The 21682-nt window shown below is 48.1% G+C and overlaps 1 protein-coding gene across 1 annotated transcript; it reads left to right on the forward strand.

Annotated features, from left to right (window-relative positions):
- The first annotated feature begins 1285 nt into the window (after positions 1 to 1285).
- Positions 1286 to 21614, forward strand: mms19 (MMS19 homolog, cytosolic iron-sulfur assembly component). The gene is made up of 31 exons (XM_035398574.1): positions 1286 to 1427; positions 2301 to 2349; positions 3248 to 3348; positions 3802 to 3887; positions 5002 to 5076; positions 5671 to 5740; positions 6439 to 6567; positions 7009 to 7070; positions 7640 to 7726; positions 8024 to 8098; positions 8228 to 8305; positions 8649 to 8787; positions 9335 to 9489; positions 9940 to 10018; positions 10255 to 10380; positions 11046 to 11127; positions 11296 to 11393; positions 11709 to 11870; positions 12554 to 12709; positions 13067 to 13166; positions 14254 to 14356; positions 14456 to 14530; positions 14958 to 15084; positions 15461 to 15567; positions 15923 to 15979; positions 16692 to 16878; positions 17680 to 17762; positions 17852 to 18016; positions 19405 to 19464; positions 20140 to 20240; positions 20775 to 21614. The coding sequence occupies exons 1-31, from the start codon at positions 1343 to 1345 to the stop codon at positions 20800 to 20802; spliced, it is 3087 nt and encodes a 1028-aa protein (XP_035254465.1). The 5' UTR covers positions 1286 to 1342; the 3' UTR covers positions 20803 to 21614.
- The last annotated feature ends 68 nt before the right edge of the window (positions 21615 to 21682 follow it).

Below are 21682 nucleotides of genomic sequence, written 5' to 3' on the forward strand. Positions count from 1 at the left end.
ACGGGTTACCAACAATGACTATATATGGTTACTTTTGTATTTATTGATTTTCATATATCCTCTCAAACACATTCATTAACAGCAGAAAACATGCACACGTTGTAAACAATTTGCTGTTTTATTACTTTCTCGTCGTCAATTCCATATAGGCTAATCGCAAAATGACAAGAATAGAACGAAAACTCGGACTTGCGTGAAAATGTAAATTAGTAGTGGTACAGCCACCGTTTGCTTTCCTTCGAAGTTACTGCTAGCCGAGCAGCGAAGTGTGCCCTCCAGATGCGAACCATGCACCATAAATGAGTCCATAGTCTTCCTGGTCTTTTCGTGGAATTGAAAAATGGCAGTAAAATTGAGTAAAATTACGGCAGTCTGAAAAAGCTAAAGGGAAGATTACTAGAATTAACCTGTTATTTTACCCGGATAAAAAGTGCGGAAGGTGATTTCCAGTTTGCTTGTACTGTATCACCAATGTTAATTATGCAGAACTACCGCATACCTCATATAACTGTATCAAACGTTTTGAGTCAATTACAACGGGCTAACAAAGAAAATCCGGAAGAAAATATTCAGCAACCGAATTAATCCGTTTGAATGTTTTGGTAGCCTACGTAATATGCTGTCCCAGCACGAATGCTTAGCATTTTATAAAACGAATACTAAACCAAGAAAAGAACAGAAGAGCACACGTTATAATTCCAAGACGTTGACAGGCTATAACCAAAAGTAGGCTACTGCGCCGCATAACATACAAGTTTGATTTGTTATTATGAAAATAAATTGGTTTGCCGCTGCATATTTTCAAACATGGCGGGTAATGGCGGAAAATAAATACAACACAAATGCTACGAGTACTCGACCAATCAGAAATGTTCAGCGCTGCAAGCTCCACCCAAAAGGTTCCTGTACTTTCGGAAAGTACTACCCCCCGAGCAGGAACGTTTTGGGGGGTAAAACAAAGCCCCCAGAACTAAATTTAGACCCTAGTTCCTGCGGTGGAAACGCACTGAGTTCCTCAAAAGGTTCCTAGTTCCGGGGTATAGTTCCTGCGGTGGAAACGCGGCTATAGATGTGTAGACTGACTAGATGTAGCAGCATTCAAAACTGGTCAAAAGCAAGGGGACTGAATAGCTATATTGGACCGAAATGTATAGCTTCACAGCTTACGCTATGTATTTTCTGAAAATATTTAGGCAACTTTTTAGCATGTCATTAAAATAACATAAAATCAAAATTATGTACAATGTAGTTATTCTATATCTATATCTGAGACCAGCAGTTCTCAGGAAAACTTCCGCTTTATGAGCATGCGTAGATCAGTTTTGGAACGAGGCAGCCCACGATGGCCGCGAATAGTGTGCTCCTGGGCTTGGTAGAAGAATTCGTTTCAGGACAACAGGACAGCAAGGCTTCAGAAACTGCAACAGGTACCTAAGCTATGTTACATATTTCGACATTTCCGCACACATCATCTCCAGGGAGCTTTGATAAAGTTAAATACATAGAACATGCTCCCGCAGGATGCACAGGCTTGGATCTCCATGACATGATGTAGTGCTAGCTAACTAAACCAGGTAGCTAACGAATGAACACCAGTACCTGGATTTACACAATAACATTAAACTGTAAAAGAAAACGAACGTAGTTCACTAGCTGGCGATATCATCATCAACAAGTTTATACGGACTTAACTCGCTTGTTACGTACTCGGACATGGTTATTTGGCCTGCTGCCTAGCTAAGTAGCTGAACTTGACAAGCTAGCTAGCTGACGTTGTCCCAAATTGAGACTCCAGAGTTTTCTGTTGTGTGACAGTATGTGCGCAGTGTTCGAATTACCTGCCTCAATTGGTTGCACGTTAGCTACTGTCACCTGAACTCTGGACCTCTGAAGTTAACATCGATTGCCCTCTGTCAAACTCTAACATGGGGCAGTCATTAAACTAGTTATGAAAGGTGTTAGTTAAAATGCACATTGTCCATTTTCTACTGTTGTTGTTGTTTTGTTTTTTCTGATTAGTTGTTATTTATAGCTGTGCAAATTTCACTCAGTGATATTTTCCCAGTTAGCACATTGTCACTACCTTATTAAATGCATGGGACTATATTGTCGAAGCACGAGAAATGTGCTAGCTCTACCAACCAAACACAGGTCCATCACATCCGCAAACAGGACAGATATCGAGCTGCTATTGTATGTAGCTAACACTCAACACTCTTTTTATCTACAGGAGGAAAGTATGAGTTGTACATTTAAATTGCCTGGAGTGTCATGTCTGTTTATTTTTTTTTTTCATCTAGGAGTGAAAACTGGACAGTTCACAGTATTAGAGTTGGTTGAAGCATTGGGGTAAAGTATTAATATCATAATTATTTATAATTCCCTTGTCATTTAATCATGTACCATCTGGGTAGATATCTACTGGAGTGTGCTTTAAAGGATATTGGGTCAGTTGATTTTCCACAAATTATGAAATGTACAGATTGTCATGGTTTATATGTGGGATTATGGGAAATTAGTTTTTAAAATGCATTTTTGTTGACTGCATATATTTTACATCTCTAAAATGGATAGTTTTATTTTTGTTATTATTGGTAAGCTGGCAAGCTATTTTCTGGAGAAGGTGGCATCCATGGGGTGGGGGTTGGGGGTTCTCAGAGGAATTGGAACTTAAGAGTATGGCCTTGGGTGTCCTGGGTATTGATGAGAAGAAGTATTAAGGAGGTTTGGAATCCACTAATATACATCTGTTACTGGTTTTGGTTCAAACCTCAGTGTTGCAGGGGCATGTCTCCATGTTTGTCTGAAATGGAATATCAGCCCATCACAAGACAGTCTTCGGAATAACTGTTCCAATGTAGTCTTGATTTAGGGCATTTTGTCATACAGATTTGCTGCAGATTTATGGCTTTTTGATGGCTTTTCCCATTCCATGTACCCATAATATTACCTGTACCTGTAAATCTCAACAGAGCACTTCACATCCTGGCTTTTCAAATTTGTCAACTGAAGCGCATTTAGCCCACACTCTTATCCAAAACAGCTTGCGAAGCAAAGAACGAGTGCATTCTTAGGTTTACTAGAGCTGTAGTAGCCGCAGAAATGGATTGTTCAAACCCTATTACAGCCTGTAATGGCACTAGAATAAATTCTGCAGTTATCTGTAGTGTTAGTCCTCTTGTGTCAGATGCAATGGCTCCGCACAGTGGAATGCCTGTAAAACACGGCCTGCGTTCTCCCCGCGCAGGCTGAGTCTGACGAGCTCACAGGCCCAGACGAGAGGCCGGGGCGTCCAGCTCCTGTCGTTGGTCCTGCAGGAGTGCTACGCCAGCCTCTCGGAGAGGGAAGGTGAGGCCGCCGTGTAACACGCCCCACCGGCTTCGTCACGGTCACCGGGGCATCGCTTGCATGACCTTCACCCGTTCACGCACCTTTCCCCCTCATGTGTTACTCTCGTTTAAACTGAGCGTGAAGATGAAGTATTTGTGTTTGGCACAGTGTCAGGCAGCGACGGTGTTCTCATTGTTCCACTGATGAGGTTGAAATTAAGGCGCCCTTGACCAGTGATTAAAATGCGGATCTTTGGAGTTTGCATTGTTCTCTTGTTGTAGCTATTCTCCCTATGAGACTGTTTTCCTGAACGAATGCATTTTTCTCTCCCTGTTTTCCTGAATGAATGCATTTTTCTCTCCCTGTGTGGTGTGCAGTTTTGCACCTGTGCTTTAAATTCAGCGTGCTTCCTCACCTCTTTCCGTCGGGTAGCGATCTCATCTCCTGTTTTACCTCTTTTTTTGCACGCAGTGGAGGTCCTGGTGGCCTTTTATGAGAACCGATTGAAGGACCATTATGCCATCACACCGTATGTCTTACAAGGGATCAAAGCCCTGGTAAGTCCCAGCATAGCTAGACCCTGGCCTTCTCTCCACATACTTAACAATGTGTTTTGTGCTATCAGTGACATGTGGTCTGTACTGTAAGTTATTTTAATTGGCTGACACGGAATGGTATCACCAGTTTGTGCACTATTTGTAAGATGAGTGAATGTGTTTAATGGAGCCTAACGTATGTAAGGCATTCTGAAATTCAATTTTTTTTGTCTGAATTGCCATTGAAATGAAAACACTGGGGACTGACTGTTTAAGTATAGGTGAAATCCATAAAATATATAGAACAGACAAGAGGGCATGGTGAGTTCATGGAATTACAGCTGAAGACAAATGAGCTAAGTGCTGATAAATAAATGGAAAATGAAAATGTTTTTCTAAAACAGGCAAGTGTATAATGTATGTAATTGACGGACATGTTATAGGAATTGGCTGTATAAAATGAGATCAGGGTAATCATAAGAGTGATAAAATTGAAAATCATGAGATTAAAAAAAGCAAAATTCATAAAATAATACTGTGACACATCGCTGGTGTTTTCACAAAGCCAACTGTGAATGGACTGGAGCAATGTGTTTAGTCCCTGTGAAAGTATAGTGAAAGCATTGTTCCTGAAAATTGACACACAGACGACTGAGAATAATCAACTGCCCTCATTTGTTTCCTGAAATGCAAAGCGGTGACAAAGCACGGATGCTGCGTATATTTACACTTTTGCTCGATTTCTTTTTTTAATCTGGTCTGCTGTATCTGTTTTACCAACAGAATATTGGCTCGTTCTTTAAATCAAACTTTTTTTGGGGCAAAATGGCGAAATTCTTGAAGAAATGTCTGTCTCTTTTGTCTTTTTTTTTTTTTTTTTTTTGCTTTATTATTTGAAACTAAACTCATTTTTCGTGATGGAATCATGATATTTATTATTATGGAAATATTTGATTGTTGCTGTTGTTGCAATATGTTTCCATGTTATTACACCAGCTGTAGTGTACAAAAGTAAGCACAACCCATTACGAGCTGCAAGATGTTCATTGCATTTGCTGTAAAACATTCTCTGTCTCAGTGCTCACACCATCAGGCTCACGTGGCCTCCTGTGATTATTGTGATCCGTGTTTTCAGACCAAATGCCCCAAGCTTCCTCCCGGCTTGTCCGTCTCCATTCTGAAGTCTCTCTTCCAGGACGTACACGTGCAGGTGAGCACGGTCCCCGCCGCGTCCGCGCCATATCAACGCGTAATTAGCAGTAGCATCGCCCGGGGAACAGGGCTTTTATTGGACAGGCCACTCACTGACTCATAGGGATGAATCAGACACTTGCGACAGTGCTACTGTACGCTAACCGCTGAGCTCAGCTGATAGGCTACAGAGTGACAACCAGCTACAACTGGCATGCTGATAATAAACAAATGAATATATTAAATGTGTTTCTGATCAGTCATTTGCACATGTTTTGATTGTCAAGCAGTCAATGTTTATTTTGCCCCTTCATAGATAGCAGAATAATTACCATATTTGCAGATTAAATAAAAACATATTAGATATTAGAAAACATTGGATAGAGAATGGCAAAACTGTAAAATATGCATATGTATGACAGATAAGAGTAAATTACATTTACAGTGGATCATTTTTTCCTATTGTTCTTATTGTGCAGGTTAGTATGTAGTTATTTACCAAGATTCATGGTCAGGACAAAGCAGTGCACTAGTTGCAGGTCAGAATGAAGGAGTTAATAAATATTATTTGTGTGTGCGTGTGTGCCCATTTGCTTGCCTCCTCACTGTATAGTCCCTAATGCTAAAGGAGAGGTCATGTGTCTACACCATCCTGCTCAATCTGATGGAGTCTCAGGAGGAAGGTAAGAGGAGGGGTGGGTAGTTGGTGGGTGGTGGTTTGGGTGGTGCTTTGTCTGAGTGAAGGTGCAGAGATGGGACAAGTTTGGGTGGAGGCAGACCAGAAGGCAGGAGCGTAATAACCAAACCTACAAAATGGTGACACTCCTGTTTTTGAGGATGTTATAATGGAGTTAACTTGGCATAGGAGCTGTGGAACTGACGTGTATTCAGAAGTTTGTAGGTCTGAATTCTGTGTATGGTGCTTTTGTACGGCCATGAGTACTGACCCAAATAGAAGGGAAGTCGGATGAAAAAGTAGGCGATGTAATGTGTTTGTTGTGTTATTTTATCCCTAAAAGCACCCATATCTTAAAATGACATCCAGTTCTACTTTAAAAGGACACCCCTGTGTCCTGATCAAACGCAAACACAACTGGCTCTGCGGCTGTCTACCTTATCATACTACATACATCTCATTGGCTACACAGTCCCTTGTGTTTCCTAGCAGTTTTGATTCCACAGGTCCTCATTTCAAATGAGAATTTTTGACTGTTGTCAGTTGATCTCCCTGGCTTAAGGAAATGAAAAGGAAACATGTTCTGTTTGTCTCTCTGCAAGGGGCACTTCAGTGGCATTTACGCACAGAGGTTGAGATGGAATAAGAGGAACGTGGATCTCCACTCTGTGATCACAGCTTGTTATTCTTCCCCCCTGCGTACAGAGCTGAAGGGCTTGGGCGCGGATTTCGTTTTCGGTTTCGTCCAAGCGATGGACGGGGAGCGGGACCCCCGAAACCTCCTCCTGGCCTTCCAGATCGCGGGGAACATCGTTCACCAGGGCTACGAGCTAGGTGAGGCTCCGCCCACACCTTTTCCGGAAGACCAAAACTGCACCCATGAGACTTTCCGATTAGCTATCTGGATGCTCTCTTTTTAAAATGGCAAATGCAACCATTTGTGGTTTAATTGCAGCTGCTGGCCTTCAGGTCTTGGTAAAAAGGGTAGAAGAGAAATTTCTAGAATCATATTAATAAAATGAATTAGTTTGGGCCTGAGCTTACTATGCACTGTCAGCAAACTGTTCATAACAGATGATGATATTGCAGAATGCAATGACATTGAGATTAACAATAATTATTGTGATTTGTAGTATAGAATTAATTTCTTGATTCCAGTCCTGATGCATGAATACATCTTATCAGGACAAAGGAAAATTGCAGTGCATGTGTAATGCAAAGTCTTCACAAGAATACTGAATATAACTGTAAAGTGTATCTCAATGTTTTTTTCAGGTAAATTCACTGAGGAGCTGTTTGAAGTGACTTCCTGCTATTTCCCCATAGACTTCACTCCAGTAAGTGTCTCAGTCAGCACAGTCGATTGGTCTGCTTGGCTCTGGTGTTTATAGCATTGCCCTGGGAGGAAGGGTTATGGTCTGCAGGACAGTTCATTGTGCGCTATCGACTCCTACTGGTCGATCGGGGACCTGCAGGTCATCTTCACCAGCTGCACATAAAGCGTGTCCTCCAACAGTATAACTGCACTGTTCCGCTGGTTGACTGTGAATTGATGGTAAATGGTTGGCACAAGATGTTCTCTATGCTCTCCTGAATTGATGAAGGATGTTGTAGCAATGAGATGGACATATGTATGTGACTGGATATTCCAAATGTGGAGAAAAGAAAGTCAGATGATATTAATTGTCTTGAGGAAAAAGGACACCAGCTTGGCCTTTATGGTAGCTACAGCTGACTTATCTGTGGCTGTTACAGACTGGCTGGTATAAGCAGTTTTCTCTGTGACCGGGATGACCGTTTGAGACCTTCAGGGTACGAGAGAACGTGACGGCGCTCACCTAGACCGGGCGCCACAGCGTTGGTCGTAGCACAGCCCTTCCCATCATCCTCTCTTGTCCGTTTGCAGCCGCCAAGCGACCCCCACGGCATCACCCAGGAGGACCTGATCCTGTCGCTGAGGACCGTGCTGACGGGGACCCCCCGCTTCGCTGAGGTACGGACGGGGGAGAACGCCCGCGCTTCCTCCAGCGGCTCTGAGATCCGGCAGCGAGCCGGAGGGCGTGGCGATTCGGGGGCATGCGTACAAGCTGAAATCACAAGCTGACAACTCAACAGCTTCACGCAACGGCTACAAGCCAACATCGCTAGTGTTTAGAGTTACGAGCCGGTTTGCTTTGGTGTCATTTTCATTTCCGAGCTGGTTTGCTCCAGTGTGTCATTTTTGTTACTGAGCTGTTTTTCTATGGTGTCCTTTTCCTTGACTGATCGCTTGAATTTCCTGCTTTGACAGTACTTGCTGCCACTCATCATTGAGAAAGTAGACTCGGACGTGCAGAGCGCCAAGCTGGACTCGCTGCAGACACTGGTAAAAACACGACATTATCCAAACATGTCTGTCTGCCACCCTCCCTCCCAATGCTTGGTAGACAAGCTTGGTAGGCTAAGTGTCTGGGGCCAGTGTTAGAAAGGTGACTCCTGTGGTCCTGCGTTTCAGACCGCCTGCACCACTCTGTACACACACAAGGACCTGGCAGAGTTCCTGACAGGGCTGTGGACCTCACTGCGCCGAGAGGTGGGCATATACAGCGGACTGGGAGCAACTTCTACCATTTGGCGGCCATTTTGGAGACTGTGACCTGAATACATCCTGCATTGCTCCTTATATTCGACTTAGAAATAATTTCATGTGAAAGATTTTAAAGAAAGACATTGACAAACAGTTTTGCAAGTTAATGTTGGCAAATGCCAAACTAGGCAAACTATGCTTATGAAGAAAAAAAAAGTACCAATTAATTGAAAATTTGAAGGACAAATGTTTTAATGATTGTTTCCCTTGGGAATGGTGGACGATGGCTGAACAGAGACCGGTGTGGCCATTTTGGCTCACGGCGTGCGTCCCTCTCTCCCCTCCGCAGGTCTTCCAGACGGCCAGTGAGAAGGTGGAGGCGGCCAGCCTTTCGGCCCTCACCGCCCTCACGGCCTGCCTCTCCCGCTCCGTCCGGCACTCCGACTCTGAAGACGGCCTGGAGGTCTTCCTGGACCTGGTCCTCAGAGGTACCCCCTCTCCGACCCTCACACTTCATCTTCCAACCGTCAACCCACCCCCTACGTACCCACATCCCCACTTCCACCTCACCCTCCTCCCACTTCCAACTCACCCAACCCCCCTACAAAAATGCACCGTTGGGATGGAATGCAACCAGTCAACATTTGTCCTTAACTGCGGCTACCAAAGAAATAAACAATTTAGTGCTTTAGCGGTTGCGGAACTCATCTGACTGTGTTAAAAAACAAACTTTTACGTGTGAGTCGATGTTGAGGACAAACGTTTACCGAATACAGGCCAGTGCGTAGAAACGGCTTGTTTCCAAGGATACGCGCTGGGTCAGCTGTTCCCATGCAATCCCCTGACGGTAAATGTGTCCGATGACTCACAGACGACGTGGCCTGCTCCCAACACTGAATTACTACGAGCCGTCTGCAGTCGTTGCTTACTCATCGCCTGCTGTTCCACACGCCCGCCTCTTCAATAATTTATCCGCCCTCCCCCGGCACCCCCTTTTGTCTGAGATTCGCCGTCTGCTGTGTTCCTTTGTCCCAGACTGCCAGCACCACCTCTGCGAGCCAGACCTGAAGCTGGTCTGGCCGAGCGCCAAGCTCCTGCAGGCGGCCGCCGGCGCCTCCTACAGGGCGAGCCGCAAAATCGCGGCCTCCGTGGTGCCCCTGCTCCTGGAGCAGTACAGCACGCGCACGCAGGTGAGCCAGCCGCGCTGCAGACGCTGGTCAGTAAGCCCCCGCTGAGGCTCACTGCGTGTAGGTTTCTATTTTAAACGCACCGGTAGAACTTTCCGGATAATGAGTTTTTATCCCAGAGCTTTTCTTCTGTCACACACTGGAATGCCTGCCAGGGCTCTACAGTGCTCCCATTTTAAGAGCAATTGCTTCTGAAAATTCATGTGTTCTAACTGGGGAAAAAAATAATTTAGATGCACAGTTACTAATTGGGGTGCATTAGCCTGCTCCTAAATTTTTTAGCTTTGGTGTAAATATGATCTTTGGAGAAAATGTTAGCGTAGCTCCCTGACTGTTTTAGTAAGCCCCTTCCCTCGCTGCAGCATTGTCTATCAGTTAGGGAGAGCAGACGCAAGCACACAGCGGTGTTCCGTGTTGGCCTCTAAGCTCAGTGGGTTGCATGTCCTTTTTCAGTGTGCTCAGCGGCGCACCCTGCTGGAGGTGGTGCAGGGCTTCGTCCAGCCGGCACAGAACAGCCTCCCAGGTGATGGAGGTACGTGTAAAGAGCTGAAGCTCAGACCATGCTCTTACTTGTGCTGTTTTTCACTCAGAGAAACAATTGCAGAGTAATGTGGTCATGTTCTGTTCATTCATGTGGTTCCACTCAAATAGTATTTAATTGTGTGTAATAAAATTCTCTCTGTCTCTCTTTCTGTCTCCCTCTTTCTCTCGCCCTCTTCCCCATCCCTTTCTCACTTCTCTCTCTCTCTGTCTCTCTCCCTCTCTCAGAAGAGAGCATTCTCTCAGGGTTCCAGCAGCCCTTGTGCAGTCTGGTGTTCTCCGCGCTGTCCGAATCCAACACAGGCCTGCGGGTTATCGCCAGCCGCGTCCTCACGGCACTGGGCCAGCAGTCAGGTGTGCCCTCTGTGCCCCCTCTGTGCCCCCTCCGTGCCCCCTCCGTGCCCCCTCTGTGCCCTGTCTACGCCCCCTCTACGCTTCACTCCTCCCACACTCCTCTGTCTAAGCCCAGTCCTTACGCTGCCCAGCACCTCAGCCCTGCACTCGGTCTACACGGTCTATCCCAGCATGCCCTGCGAGAGCATGCTTCTTTAAGGGGTGGAGCAATATCGCTCTTATGCTGCCATGCCGAAAGGGTGTATTTGAGTTTGAATTACAGTGGATATGTATATGTATATGTATATGTATATAGGGAATTACACAGAACACACTGTCCCACACCTCAGCCCCTGCCTCTGAATCCCGGTCTGACGCTCTCTGTCCCAGCCTTCACTGAGACTGACGCTGCTGTGTTCTTTGCCAGCTGGTGATGCTGGGCAGGAAGTGGGCGTGAGCCAAAATGGAAACCGACTGGGTATTTCAAAAGATGCGTGCAGAAGCACAACAGGCCCTTTTATTTGTTTGCTCATGCAAATGGTCTCCACGTATACGGCTTCCTCTGGTACCGTCTGTCTGCATGCGGCGCACAGTGCTCCTGTTGTTCCCCCTGCTCCAGAGCGAAGGAGGAGAGTGATGGTCTCGCGCAGTCTGTAATGTCCAGGCCCGTTCTCCCTCTTTTTAAGGCCTGCTGTTGCCGTCGGATGTCGAACTGGCTGCTGACCACCTGACCCGGCTGGTCCTGGAGGAGGACGAGCCACAAATCTGGTAAAGACGCCACTTCGTCGGTTCTCTTCAAATCAGTGAAAACCGCAGGGCTTCTCGCTCCGTCTCTCTCTCTCTCTCCCTTTCTCGCTCTCTTTCTCTTTCTCTCTCTCTCTCTCCCTCTCTCACCCCCATTTCTCTCGTTTTCCCCGTTCTCTCCTCCCTCCTCAGCTCGGCAGTCATGGACTGCTCGTGCGCCCTGGCCCGTCTCTACCCCGATGCGTTCGCCTCAAAGATGATCCCAAAGCTGAAGGGGGAGATCTTCTCCGGTAGGTCAGAGGTCACAGTAAGGCCTCTCCATATTGAACTGACCCTTGATCGAAAGCACATTCGAGAATTTTAACGGAAGGTTCTGGAACATGTGACAAGTTTACAAATGCGTCTGACTTTCCCTGCTAATGAAATTACACTGTAACAAGTGTTATTTTGACCCAATGAAGTCTTCATATTGTTTATTTGTGAAAGCCTCATTTTGATGGCTTGATGTCAGTGCAGTGGTTTTTTAAAAAGCAATTAGGAAAACAAAAAGGTGATATATATGCCAGCAGGTTTGGGTTTGTGAGCGTGTTGCCCCTCCCCCCCAGAGCCGATGGTGCAGGATGACGGGTCGACACCAGCACAGACGCAGTCCCGGCAGGCGGTGCGGCAGCGGTGCCTGGCGGCGCTGGCGGTAATGTCCTCCAAGCCCAGCGTGGTGCAGGAGAGCGCCCCCATCCTGCTGGAGGTCCTCTCTTCAGCGCACGCAGGTAATGGGCGAGATAAGGTAGTGTGAGGCGAGGCAAGTATATGTATATATGCTGGCCAGTTATATTTTTCTAATAATTTGAGTTGGGTCTTCTCTGTGCATCTCAGTAAGCTAGTAAGGCCTGTGAAATGTGTTGCCATTTTGTATCATGTTATTATCGTATAATTGCTTTGTATCAACTTCTGAGTTTCACTTATTTATTTATGGCTGCGTTGGAAAACCGAGAGAGGGCTGTTTGTGTGGTGTTGGTTGCAGCTTTACTGCAAGATGATAACCTTGTACAGTCAAAAAAACAAAGCGTTTGTGGGTTAATGGCTGCTTTCTAAAATAGGCCTGCCCACAGTACAGCTAATATTGGTCTGTGTGTTTGTTTGTTGTCAACAAAGAACTGACAAGCTTGCCAGCTCATTAACAATGTGTTATTAACGTTATTTAGGCTACCAATCTTGGCATAAACACAATGGCTGTAATCTCCTTTTCGGAAGTAATGGAAATGGCACTGAATGCACAGCAGTTGGAGCCGTTGGTACACTAACCTGCTTCTAATAAGACCCGGAATGGCTCCTGCTGCTAAGCACATTCATTAATCACTTGATGAATTCACGTACCTTGCATACGTCCTCACGTGCTTCTGCGTAGAGCCCGGTGTCCCGTGGAGTAACCGAGCTTCTCTTTGGTCCTCAGGCAGCGGCCTGTTCTCATTGGAGGAAGTGGTGTCCACGTGTCACAGCCTACAGCGGGTAGCAGCGCAGGCGCAGGACACGGAGGAGACCGGGCGCTTCTTTCATGACATCATCATCCCGCGCCTGCTTGGGCTGGCCCTGCAGGCAGCTCTACAGGGTTAGTAAAAGTAAAACAATGGACGTGAGTTTTATTCATATACCATCTTGTCTGAGGTACTTTATTGATGTTAATTGTTAATGTGGGTTTTTTTGGGGGCAAACTTCTGGAGATTGCAATAAAAAGTATGTCCCCGTTTTGAATAAATTGGAAATTCCATGTACAAAAATTGGGGTCTGGGTTGGGGTGAAAGATCTAATTCTGCACCAGAATTCATTTTCAGGAATAGTCTGGCCATTTTATTTTGCTTTGTCTTTTGAGTTCTTTGATTTTACGTCCCCAACACTTCCCTTCCACATGACTGCTTTGAGGTGAATTCTCATTGGCCGTTGGGTTTTGTTCTCTGATTGGCTGCAGGTGAGAGGGAGGGGGCCCAGCGGAGCCCGCTGACAGAGGAGGCTGTGCTCTCTGCTCTGGTCCCTGTGATGAGCACAGCATGTAGCCGACTGCAGTCACAGTGAGTGAGAGAGACAGAGACACCTGGACACACGCACTCATACACACACACACACACACACGCACACACATGCACACACACACACACACACACACGCGCGCGCACACACACATGCACGCACACACATGCACACACACACATACACATACACACACATACGCACACACACGTATGCACAAACACATGGATGCACACACACATATATGCATACACGGACATGTAGACCACAAGCACACACAAGCATGCTCACAAACACACGCTTACACTCACATGTATACACACATGTACCACAAACTCACACAAGCATGCTCACTAACACATGCACACACGGGGCATTCTCACAGAAGCACAATTTTTACGCGCACACGCACACATTCACACTCAACTTCGGGCGAATTGACAAGCTAAGACTGGCTGAGCGGCTTCCTTTGCTCCTTATAAAATGCCTTGCGTTCTTATACATACCTGCATGAACACATATTCGAGCGGCTGCGCGAGTGGCCGGTATGCATGCCTGCGTCCGCACGCGTTCTTCCGCGTGTCCGCACACGCCAGCACGCCCTCATCTGTGCGCCTCCGCATACTTATAAAGCTCCGATATTACAGGAATTTTTGAGCGCGGGGAGTTATTTATGGAAGCGGAGACCTTGGAGGCATTCGGTGCCACGCCCGTCACGGTACTAGACGAACTGTACGGGGGGAGGAGGAAAGAAGGAGGCTCAATGAGATGAATCACAAACGCACGCTAATGGCGCTATCGGCGCCTGCGAAATCCATCAGGCGCGAAGTTGCCTGCTCTGTAAATAGAGAACAATGGGCTACGGGAGGAAGCAATCCCTCTTGCTTAGTCAGTGCTATAAATGCCATTGCAGTACTCCCTAGTGCTGAGCGCTACATTTCCAATGAAGCCCCCTGCAGTTATTAGTATCATAGCAACAAGGGAACTGGTGGTGGATAGAGATGGGGGTTCAGAACAGTGTTGAGGCCTGGTGTGTGTGCAGGTTATGTAATGTTTGGGAGATCTCCAGGACTACAGCAAACCTTGATAACTGTTGAATCCACCTACCCTCCATCACCCCCCTTGTAGGATGGCAGCCCTCACAGCCTCCCGGGCGGTGTCCCTCTTCCTGGACGGGGACATGTCCTTTCTGCCTGAGAACGACTTCCCGTCCCCCCTCCAACTACTAAAGGTGGGTTTGGGGCTTTCTGCCATAAAGGTGCATCCTGGGAACTGTAGTCCTTGTACGTCTGGGCCGATATGATCCATTGGTATTATATGTATTTTGCAGAAGCAGTCGGAGGCCTGGCGCCGGTCCCAGCTGGTGTGCCTGCTCATGGCCTGCGTGTGCTCCATGCCAAGGAGTGTAAGCTGATCCAGCGCCCCCCCCCACCCCACCCCACCTTCGTCTCGCACCATCTCACAGAGCAGAGTCAGTCTCAATCATCAGGTTTATGTTAGCTTGGTTCAGCTGAGGACAAACACCACCCTCTGAAAATCCACAGCTGCTCCAGTCTTTATTGTTTTCTGTGAGACTTCCTGACTCCTGTTTAATATAACGGATACTTTTCCTCTTGTTCCTCTTCTTTTGGGACATGTTTAGACTGATATAAATTTAGATTAGCAAGCCAGATGGATCTGGTTTTGTTTCAGAGAGTGAATGTAGGGAATGTGGCACAGCGTGTGTTAAATGCGAATTGAGTTGAATAGAACAAGTACGCAAAGTAAACTTTGCTTATTCGGTACCTCTTTTTCAATGAGAACAAGGGGCGTCATACCTTTCATTTTAATAGGTGGAGATTCCCCAGATTGACAGGCTGTTTGAGGAATTGGAGGAGCTGAGCTGTACGTCTCCCCACCCCTTTTCCTACACTGCGGCGGCAAAGTGCTTCGCAGGGCTGGTCAACAAGAGGCCTGGGGGTAAGAGCTTGAGCCTTGCTGGAGAACTTTTCTCTGTCAGTTTAGAACATCAAATAGTAATTGGTGGCCCATCTCATTGCTGATATCTCTGTGTTTTTGGAGAGCAGACATGCTCTTCTCTGAAGTGATTGTTGCCTGCCCCCATGCCCAGAGGCCCTTATTGGGCATTGGGCAACGAGAGACCTGGACAGTACCATTGTCCAAAACTATCCCTCCCCAGGCAACACTGGCTAATTGCGCACTTCTCCCCATTTTTCTTTTATTTAGCATCGAGCGCTAGCAGAATTGCATTGTTTCAGGGGAGTCTGGTGTGGTTTTGGCTATGTTCCAGTGATTGTGCAAGTGTGGCAATTTCCTGTCTGGCGTGTTTTCTCAGGAGACCAGCTGGACTCGGTGCTGGAGAGAATGATGAAGAGGATCAGCTCGGAGCTGGACTGTGCGTCCTCTTCCTTCCGTGTACAGGCTTTCACACTACTGCTGTGGGTGAGAAAAATAAGGGCGCACTATTGTATCATACACTGCACTGACCCCTAAAAGAGGGCGCACTATTGTATCATACACTGCACTGACCCCTAAAAGAGGGCACACTATTGAATCATACACTGCACTGACCCCTAAAAGAGGGCACACTATTCTATAACACACTGCTCTGTTCCCTAAAACCAGGGAACACTATCCTGTCATACACCCCTCTGACCTCTTACTTTCTTTCATGGCTGTGCTTTTATAATCTGTCCCCATGGTAAGTATTGAGTTGATGATTCACTATCATGATATTTGATATTTTTCACAGCATCTGCTTTAGTGCTGAACAGCAGTTTACCTCTTTTCACCTCAGGTGGCCAAAGCCCTCCTCATCCGATACCATCCCCTGTCCACAGCCCTGACGGACAAGGTGAGGCGTTGCTGTCGTCTCTGGCTAGTCTTTGACAGATAGCCACGATGTTCATTTTTATTCCTGCCAATGCCCTTACACCAGCGCATAACTAAGTAAAACCCTACATCACTGTTCTTTTTCCCCTTAAGGCATGTAACAAATTTTGAACAGTTTTATGTTTATTTTTGTTTTGTTACCGGGCTCCATAAATGACAGTGCCGAGAGCTTGTCTTTCAAACCGAAGGAGAAAGTGCATTACTGTTAGACTGAGGATGAAAGGGAGCCCCAGACTCTTCTTATCATTCAGATCAGACTCCTATAGGCTACTTTCACTTGCCTCAGCTTTTTTACAGAGTTGACTGAACTATTCCCATTGGCACTTTCAGGTAGTTTCACTTGAAGTGTCAAGCCATGTCTTTCAACACCATGCTTGACATGAATACTGTAATTAGTTTAGATAGATATGTAGATATGGTTTAGCTGTATTGCATTGAAACTTTTACTGCAATGTAGTGGTTGGGCAGCTCCTATACTATTAGCTCATACGTTAGCATATGTATCATTTAACTCTGTATCTGTTAGCGCTGAATGCTAAAGGTACGCACAGTCCCACTTCTTGCCGCTGGACGTTCACGTAAGCATGGCTTCCATTTTGGAGTGATGGTTTCGCATGTCGGCAAGGCTCGGCGAACAGCTCCTAACTGCTCCCCTGCGCGCGTCCCTCCCTCAGCTCTTCTCCCTGCTGCCGGACCCGGAGCTGGCCGACGCGGCGGCCGAGGGCTTCTCCCTGCTGCTCAGCGACCCGGCGGACGTGCTGAGCCGCGAGTGCCACGCCGACGTGCGCATCATGTACCGCCAGAGGTTCTTCACCGAGAACTCGGCCAAGCTCTTCCAGGGCTTCTACTCGGCGGACAAAGGTACCGGGGCAGAGAGCGGGAGATTCACGGGGGGAGTAAGTCCATGTTGTCGCTGATTTAATGAGGGGCTGTGTCTCGTGGGGTCAGGTCTCATTCCAAGCACTGAGTTATAGTATAACACTGAGTCCATTACCCACAATCCATCACTGTAGGTCATACAGGGAGGCAGTGATTCTGTAATCATCATCTCCGCTTAGGAGCCTAGAGCCTCCAGTTTCCGGCAGCAGGGTTGGTTTATGGTCTCTCAGATTGAAGCAGAGGCTTAGAGGAGCCCCGTGCACCAGATTCTCTGCGCCGCTGTGACTTAGCAAAGCCTTCCCGTGACGCAGAATCTAGGCCAGAGTGTTCCTGTGCGCGCGGCCTGGTTTCCTTTTCCCCGTCTGGGCGAGCTCAGAGACGTCGACTTAAACGCGCAAAGCTTCGAAATGTCACACCTGCTGCCGCTGTTGTTATGGTTGCTCTACCCCCCGCCCCCACCCCCCATCGGCTGTCGCCTTGGCAATGGTGCCAAGAGCGCCGTGGTTACCCTGCGTCACCGCCGAGGGGAAGCGGCAGAAGAGGCAGAACGCCGCGTTCTCCACCTCGCCGATCATCCGCTCGTTTTTCTTTTTTTTTTTTTTATGTACCCACACAAAGGCGACGCCCTTCCCTCCTTTGTCCCGACCCGTCTGGGTTTTTACTTTCCGAGCGCGCTCAGAGAGGGGGCGGTCGAGGATGCCCTCGCCAGGGCCGCCACGGTGAGGTCGGGCTGCGTTTTGGTGCCCCGCGGTGTCGCTAACACGTTTCTTTGGCTTCCCGCAGGCAGGAAGCCGGGGTACCTGAAGGCGCTGTCGCACATCGTCAACCACCTGCCCAGACAGGTCCAGCTGACCGAGCTCCCCGCGGTAAGAGGCGCGGCGCGGGGGAACGTTGTCGCGAACCGACCAATGCGCCGTTGTGTCCTGCGCTGACCCCGCCCACCCTGTGTCTGCAGCTCCTCCCCCTGCTCCTGGAAGCCCTGTCCTCCCCGGACAGACGGGTGCAGCTGTCCACCCTGTCCTGCCTGCACCCCGTCCTGATGGACCCCCCGTCGGCCCTCACCCCGCAGGTGGACGGGCTGGTGTCCCACCTGCTGAAGCTCACCACCAGCCCGGGCATGGTACTGAGCCGAGCGCGCCTGCATGACCACACACACACACGCGCGTAACCACACACGCGTGTGCACACACGTGTAACCACACACATGCGTATACATGCGTAACCACACACGCACAGACACACAAGACCTCACGTGCACGCAGATGCACACACATGGCCACACAAATACACACACTCACACAGGTGTACACACACACACACACACACACACACACACAGAAGCTCACTTATCCAGATTCATGCCCCCACACAGTTTTCCACACACAAAAATGTGCACGCATACACAAATACACACTGGCACCAGCCACTCTTTCTTAGTTGAATACAGACCTTTCTCAATTACAGTGCAGGCATAGTGTCTACCCCTCCTATTGTGAATGCCTACAGCACTCTCTCCTGTAACTGTGCAGCACTCTCTCCTCTATCTGTGCAGCACTCTCTCCTCTATCTGTGCAGCACTCTCTCCTCTATCTGTGCAGCACTCTGTCCTCTATCTGTGCATCACTTTCTCCTCTATCTGTGCATCACTCTCTCCTCTACCTGTGCAGCACCCTCTCCTCTAGCTGTGCATCACTCTCTCCTCTATCTGTGCAGCACTCTGTCCTGTAGCTGTGCAGCACTCTCTCCTCTATCTGTGCATCACTCTTACCTCTATCTGTGCAGCACTCTCTCCTGTAGCTGTGCAGCATTCTCTCCTCTAGCTGTGCAGCACTCTCTCCTCTATCTGTGCAGCACTCTCTCCTCTATCTGTGCAGCACTCTCTCCTGTAGCTGTGCAGCACTCTCTCCTCTATCTGTGCAGCACTCTCTCCTCTAGCTGTGCAGCACTCTCTCCTCTATCTGTGCAGCACTCTCTCCTCTATCTGTGCAGCACTCTCTCCTCTATCTGTGCAGCACTCTCTCCTCTAGCTGTGGGGAGCAGTGCTGACTCTGTACTGTAAGCAGAAACGGCCTGGCCGCCTGTCGATACGCCCCGCTGCTCCGATACTCCGAACCGAGCCGCCGCCCTGAAAATGCAATTATCGCCGGCGCCAAGGTGACTCGGCACTTTCAGCCCGTGCGTCATATTTCAGCCTGCGTCGGCCCAGAGGTTTCCACGGCGACCTTAGTGCAGATGACCCTCGTAGCGCGGCCGAGCGCGGCGTGCGCGGAGGGTGTGATTCACGCCGCCCGAGCCGGTGCTTCCGCCGTAGCCGGCGTGAGAGAAACCCCTCGCCCTCCGAGCGCGTTTGAATTCATTCCCTCCTCTCTGACCTCTATCATGTGCCAGTGCCATTCAAACTGAGGAATGAACCTGAGGTTCCATAAGCTATACCCCTGCTCCCACATCTCTCAGGGAGGCTTTGTGAGTGGGCCGTGTCTAATTGAGTTCTGTCCCGCCCCCCCGCAGGCCGTGCGGATTGCCTCCCTGCGTTGCCTGCACGCCCTCTCTCGGCTCCCTGAGCACATGGTAAGAGCCGCTTCCGCCCACGACGACCTCATTACCCGCCGCTGTTTACTGTAACCCCATGCCACGCCGGCTTTTGTCTGGTCTTGCCTTTTTTATTTCTTGCATAGTAGCACAATTCACTTTCACATACCTGTCCTACATGACTGTGTTAAACAGGGAGAAGCAGTTAGCACGTTCATTCACTTCTGGCAGTCTGGAATCTGCTAGCAGACCCACCGCTAGAGCTGCAGGTGTTAAGATTAGCCGCAGATGTCTACTTAAGACGGTCTGTAAACCCTGAGATTGTGAAGTTTAACTCTGTCAAAGTTTTTGAATCAGATGCATGTTAATCCATTCTCCGTGTCCCTTTGCTTGAATCTCATTGAGTTTCAGTCACTTCACATTACATTACAGACATTTAGCAGACGCTCTTATCCATACACATTTTCACATAGCATTTGCATTGCATCGATTTATACAGCTGGATTTATACTGAAGCAATGCAGGCCAAGTACCTTGCTTAAGGGTACAACTAGCCAGGAATCAAACCTGCAACCTTTAGGTTACAAGTTCCCAGTTCCTTACCCATTATACCGCCCTACCAACCTCTCCAACCCAGCCAAGGTGCACCTGCCCCCTCCTCCCCCCAATACCCCCTTTGCAGCCTCGGTAAGCCCTGTGTACCGCCCCCTGCAGATCCTCCCGTTCCGCGCCCGGGTGATCCGCGCGCTGGCCAAAGCGCTGGACGACCGCAAGAGGCTGGTGAGGAAGGAGGCCGTAGAGGCGCGGGGAGAGTGGTGAGTCACACCGCCGTCGTCACGGCACCAAAATAACAAGGCATTCCATCAAAAAGGATCGAGGAGTTACCCAGATCATTTTCATGAATCATTTCAAGCAACCCAGACTTTCATCCAGTTTAAAATATTTACGGTAAAAAGTTTAGCGGGGCCAAATTTATCCTGCTTCGTGAAATACTCTCAGTCTGTGGACACGGAGCCATACTGGGGTTAACCTGGAAACCAAAACAAAATAAGATCCACCCTGTTCTTGGAGATCTGCTATCTTGTAGGTTTTCACTCCAAAAACCACAACTCATTCCGCAGCTAGAGATCTTGTTAAGCTGCTAATTAGTAGAATTAGTGGTGTGGCAAACTAGGGTTGCAATGGAAACCTACAAGGAAGGTAGATCTCCAGGAACAGGGTTGGGCAGCCCTGGTTTGACTGAAAGGCTTTGTGGAACTGACCTGAATCCCACTCCTTCGTCCTCATGTTATGCTACACTCTGGTCAAAGGCATACATTACATCATCGGCGTTTTCTCCCGTTGTTCAGGTTCCTGGTGGGGTGTCCGGGAAGGTGAGGCAAACCCCGCCCCCCAACCGTTGCCCCGCCCCTTCGACCCGTCCAGCCTTGGAAAGATGGACAATCCCTTTGAAGGAGAGGCCCCCCGAGCCCTGGAGCCAGCCCCCCCTTCCCCCGTCCCGTGGAAAAAACGGCCTCGCCCATAGGCCTTCGCCACTACCGCCTTTAACCTTTTAAAAAAAAAAAAAGAAAGTTTGAGAGTTTTCTTCCCTTCGTGTTTTTGTACTGCTTCTGCCGTTAAAGCGCACAAAGTGAGGAGTTGGGCCCCGGCTGAGCTGCTTCCCCCACAGTCACGGCCGCGCCCACTCTAAGCCCCTCCCCTAAGGCAGACCGTACCAAACTGAGCAACCCAGCTGCGGCCTTCAGTGTCAATGGGAACCGGGGCAGCTTCCCTACGGCTGCAGTGGATCATGTACGATTGCCCCCTCCCACCCGATCTTATGGTGAACGCCACGGAAGTTATGTTTAACCACCCACCGATTCAAAACTACTGACTCAAGGTCTGATCCGATATGTAACTATATTAATGACTTTGGAGGAATTTCACACGGTGACCTTAAATCAGTTTTCAGGTGGGGAGCATATTTGAGTTTCTACGTGTATTTATACTGGTCAAAGCCTGACGCCGTCACATCAATACTGACACCTCACAGTCACTTCCTGGTCGATTGTTTCACAACTGTAGTCAGATAATCTCACTGCACTGACTTACTTAAAAACCTCATGGTAAAAATATAACGTATGCCAAGGATATTGTTAGGACAGTATTTAAGTTAACATGTCAATAAACCTTTTTGGTAAATCTATCAACTTCTGAGTACTGCATAAATTACTTTTTTTTTTAAGCTGGTTAATATTCTGAAGGTAAAGGTGTTCAC

The sequence above is a fragment of the Anguilla anguilla genome, chromosome 2 (assembly GCF_013347855.1).
Source record: "Anguilla anguilla isolate fAngAng1 chromosome 2, fAngAng1.pri, whole genome shotgun sequence".
NCBI lineage: Eukaryota > Metazoa > Chordata > Actinopteri > Anguilliformes > Anguillidae > Anguilla > Anguilla anguilla.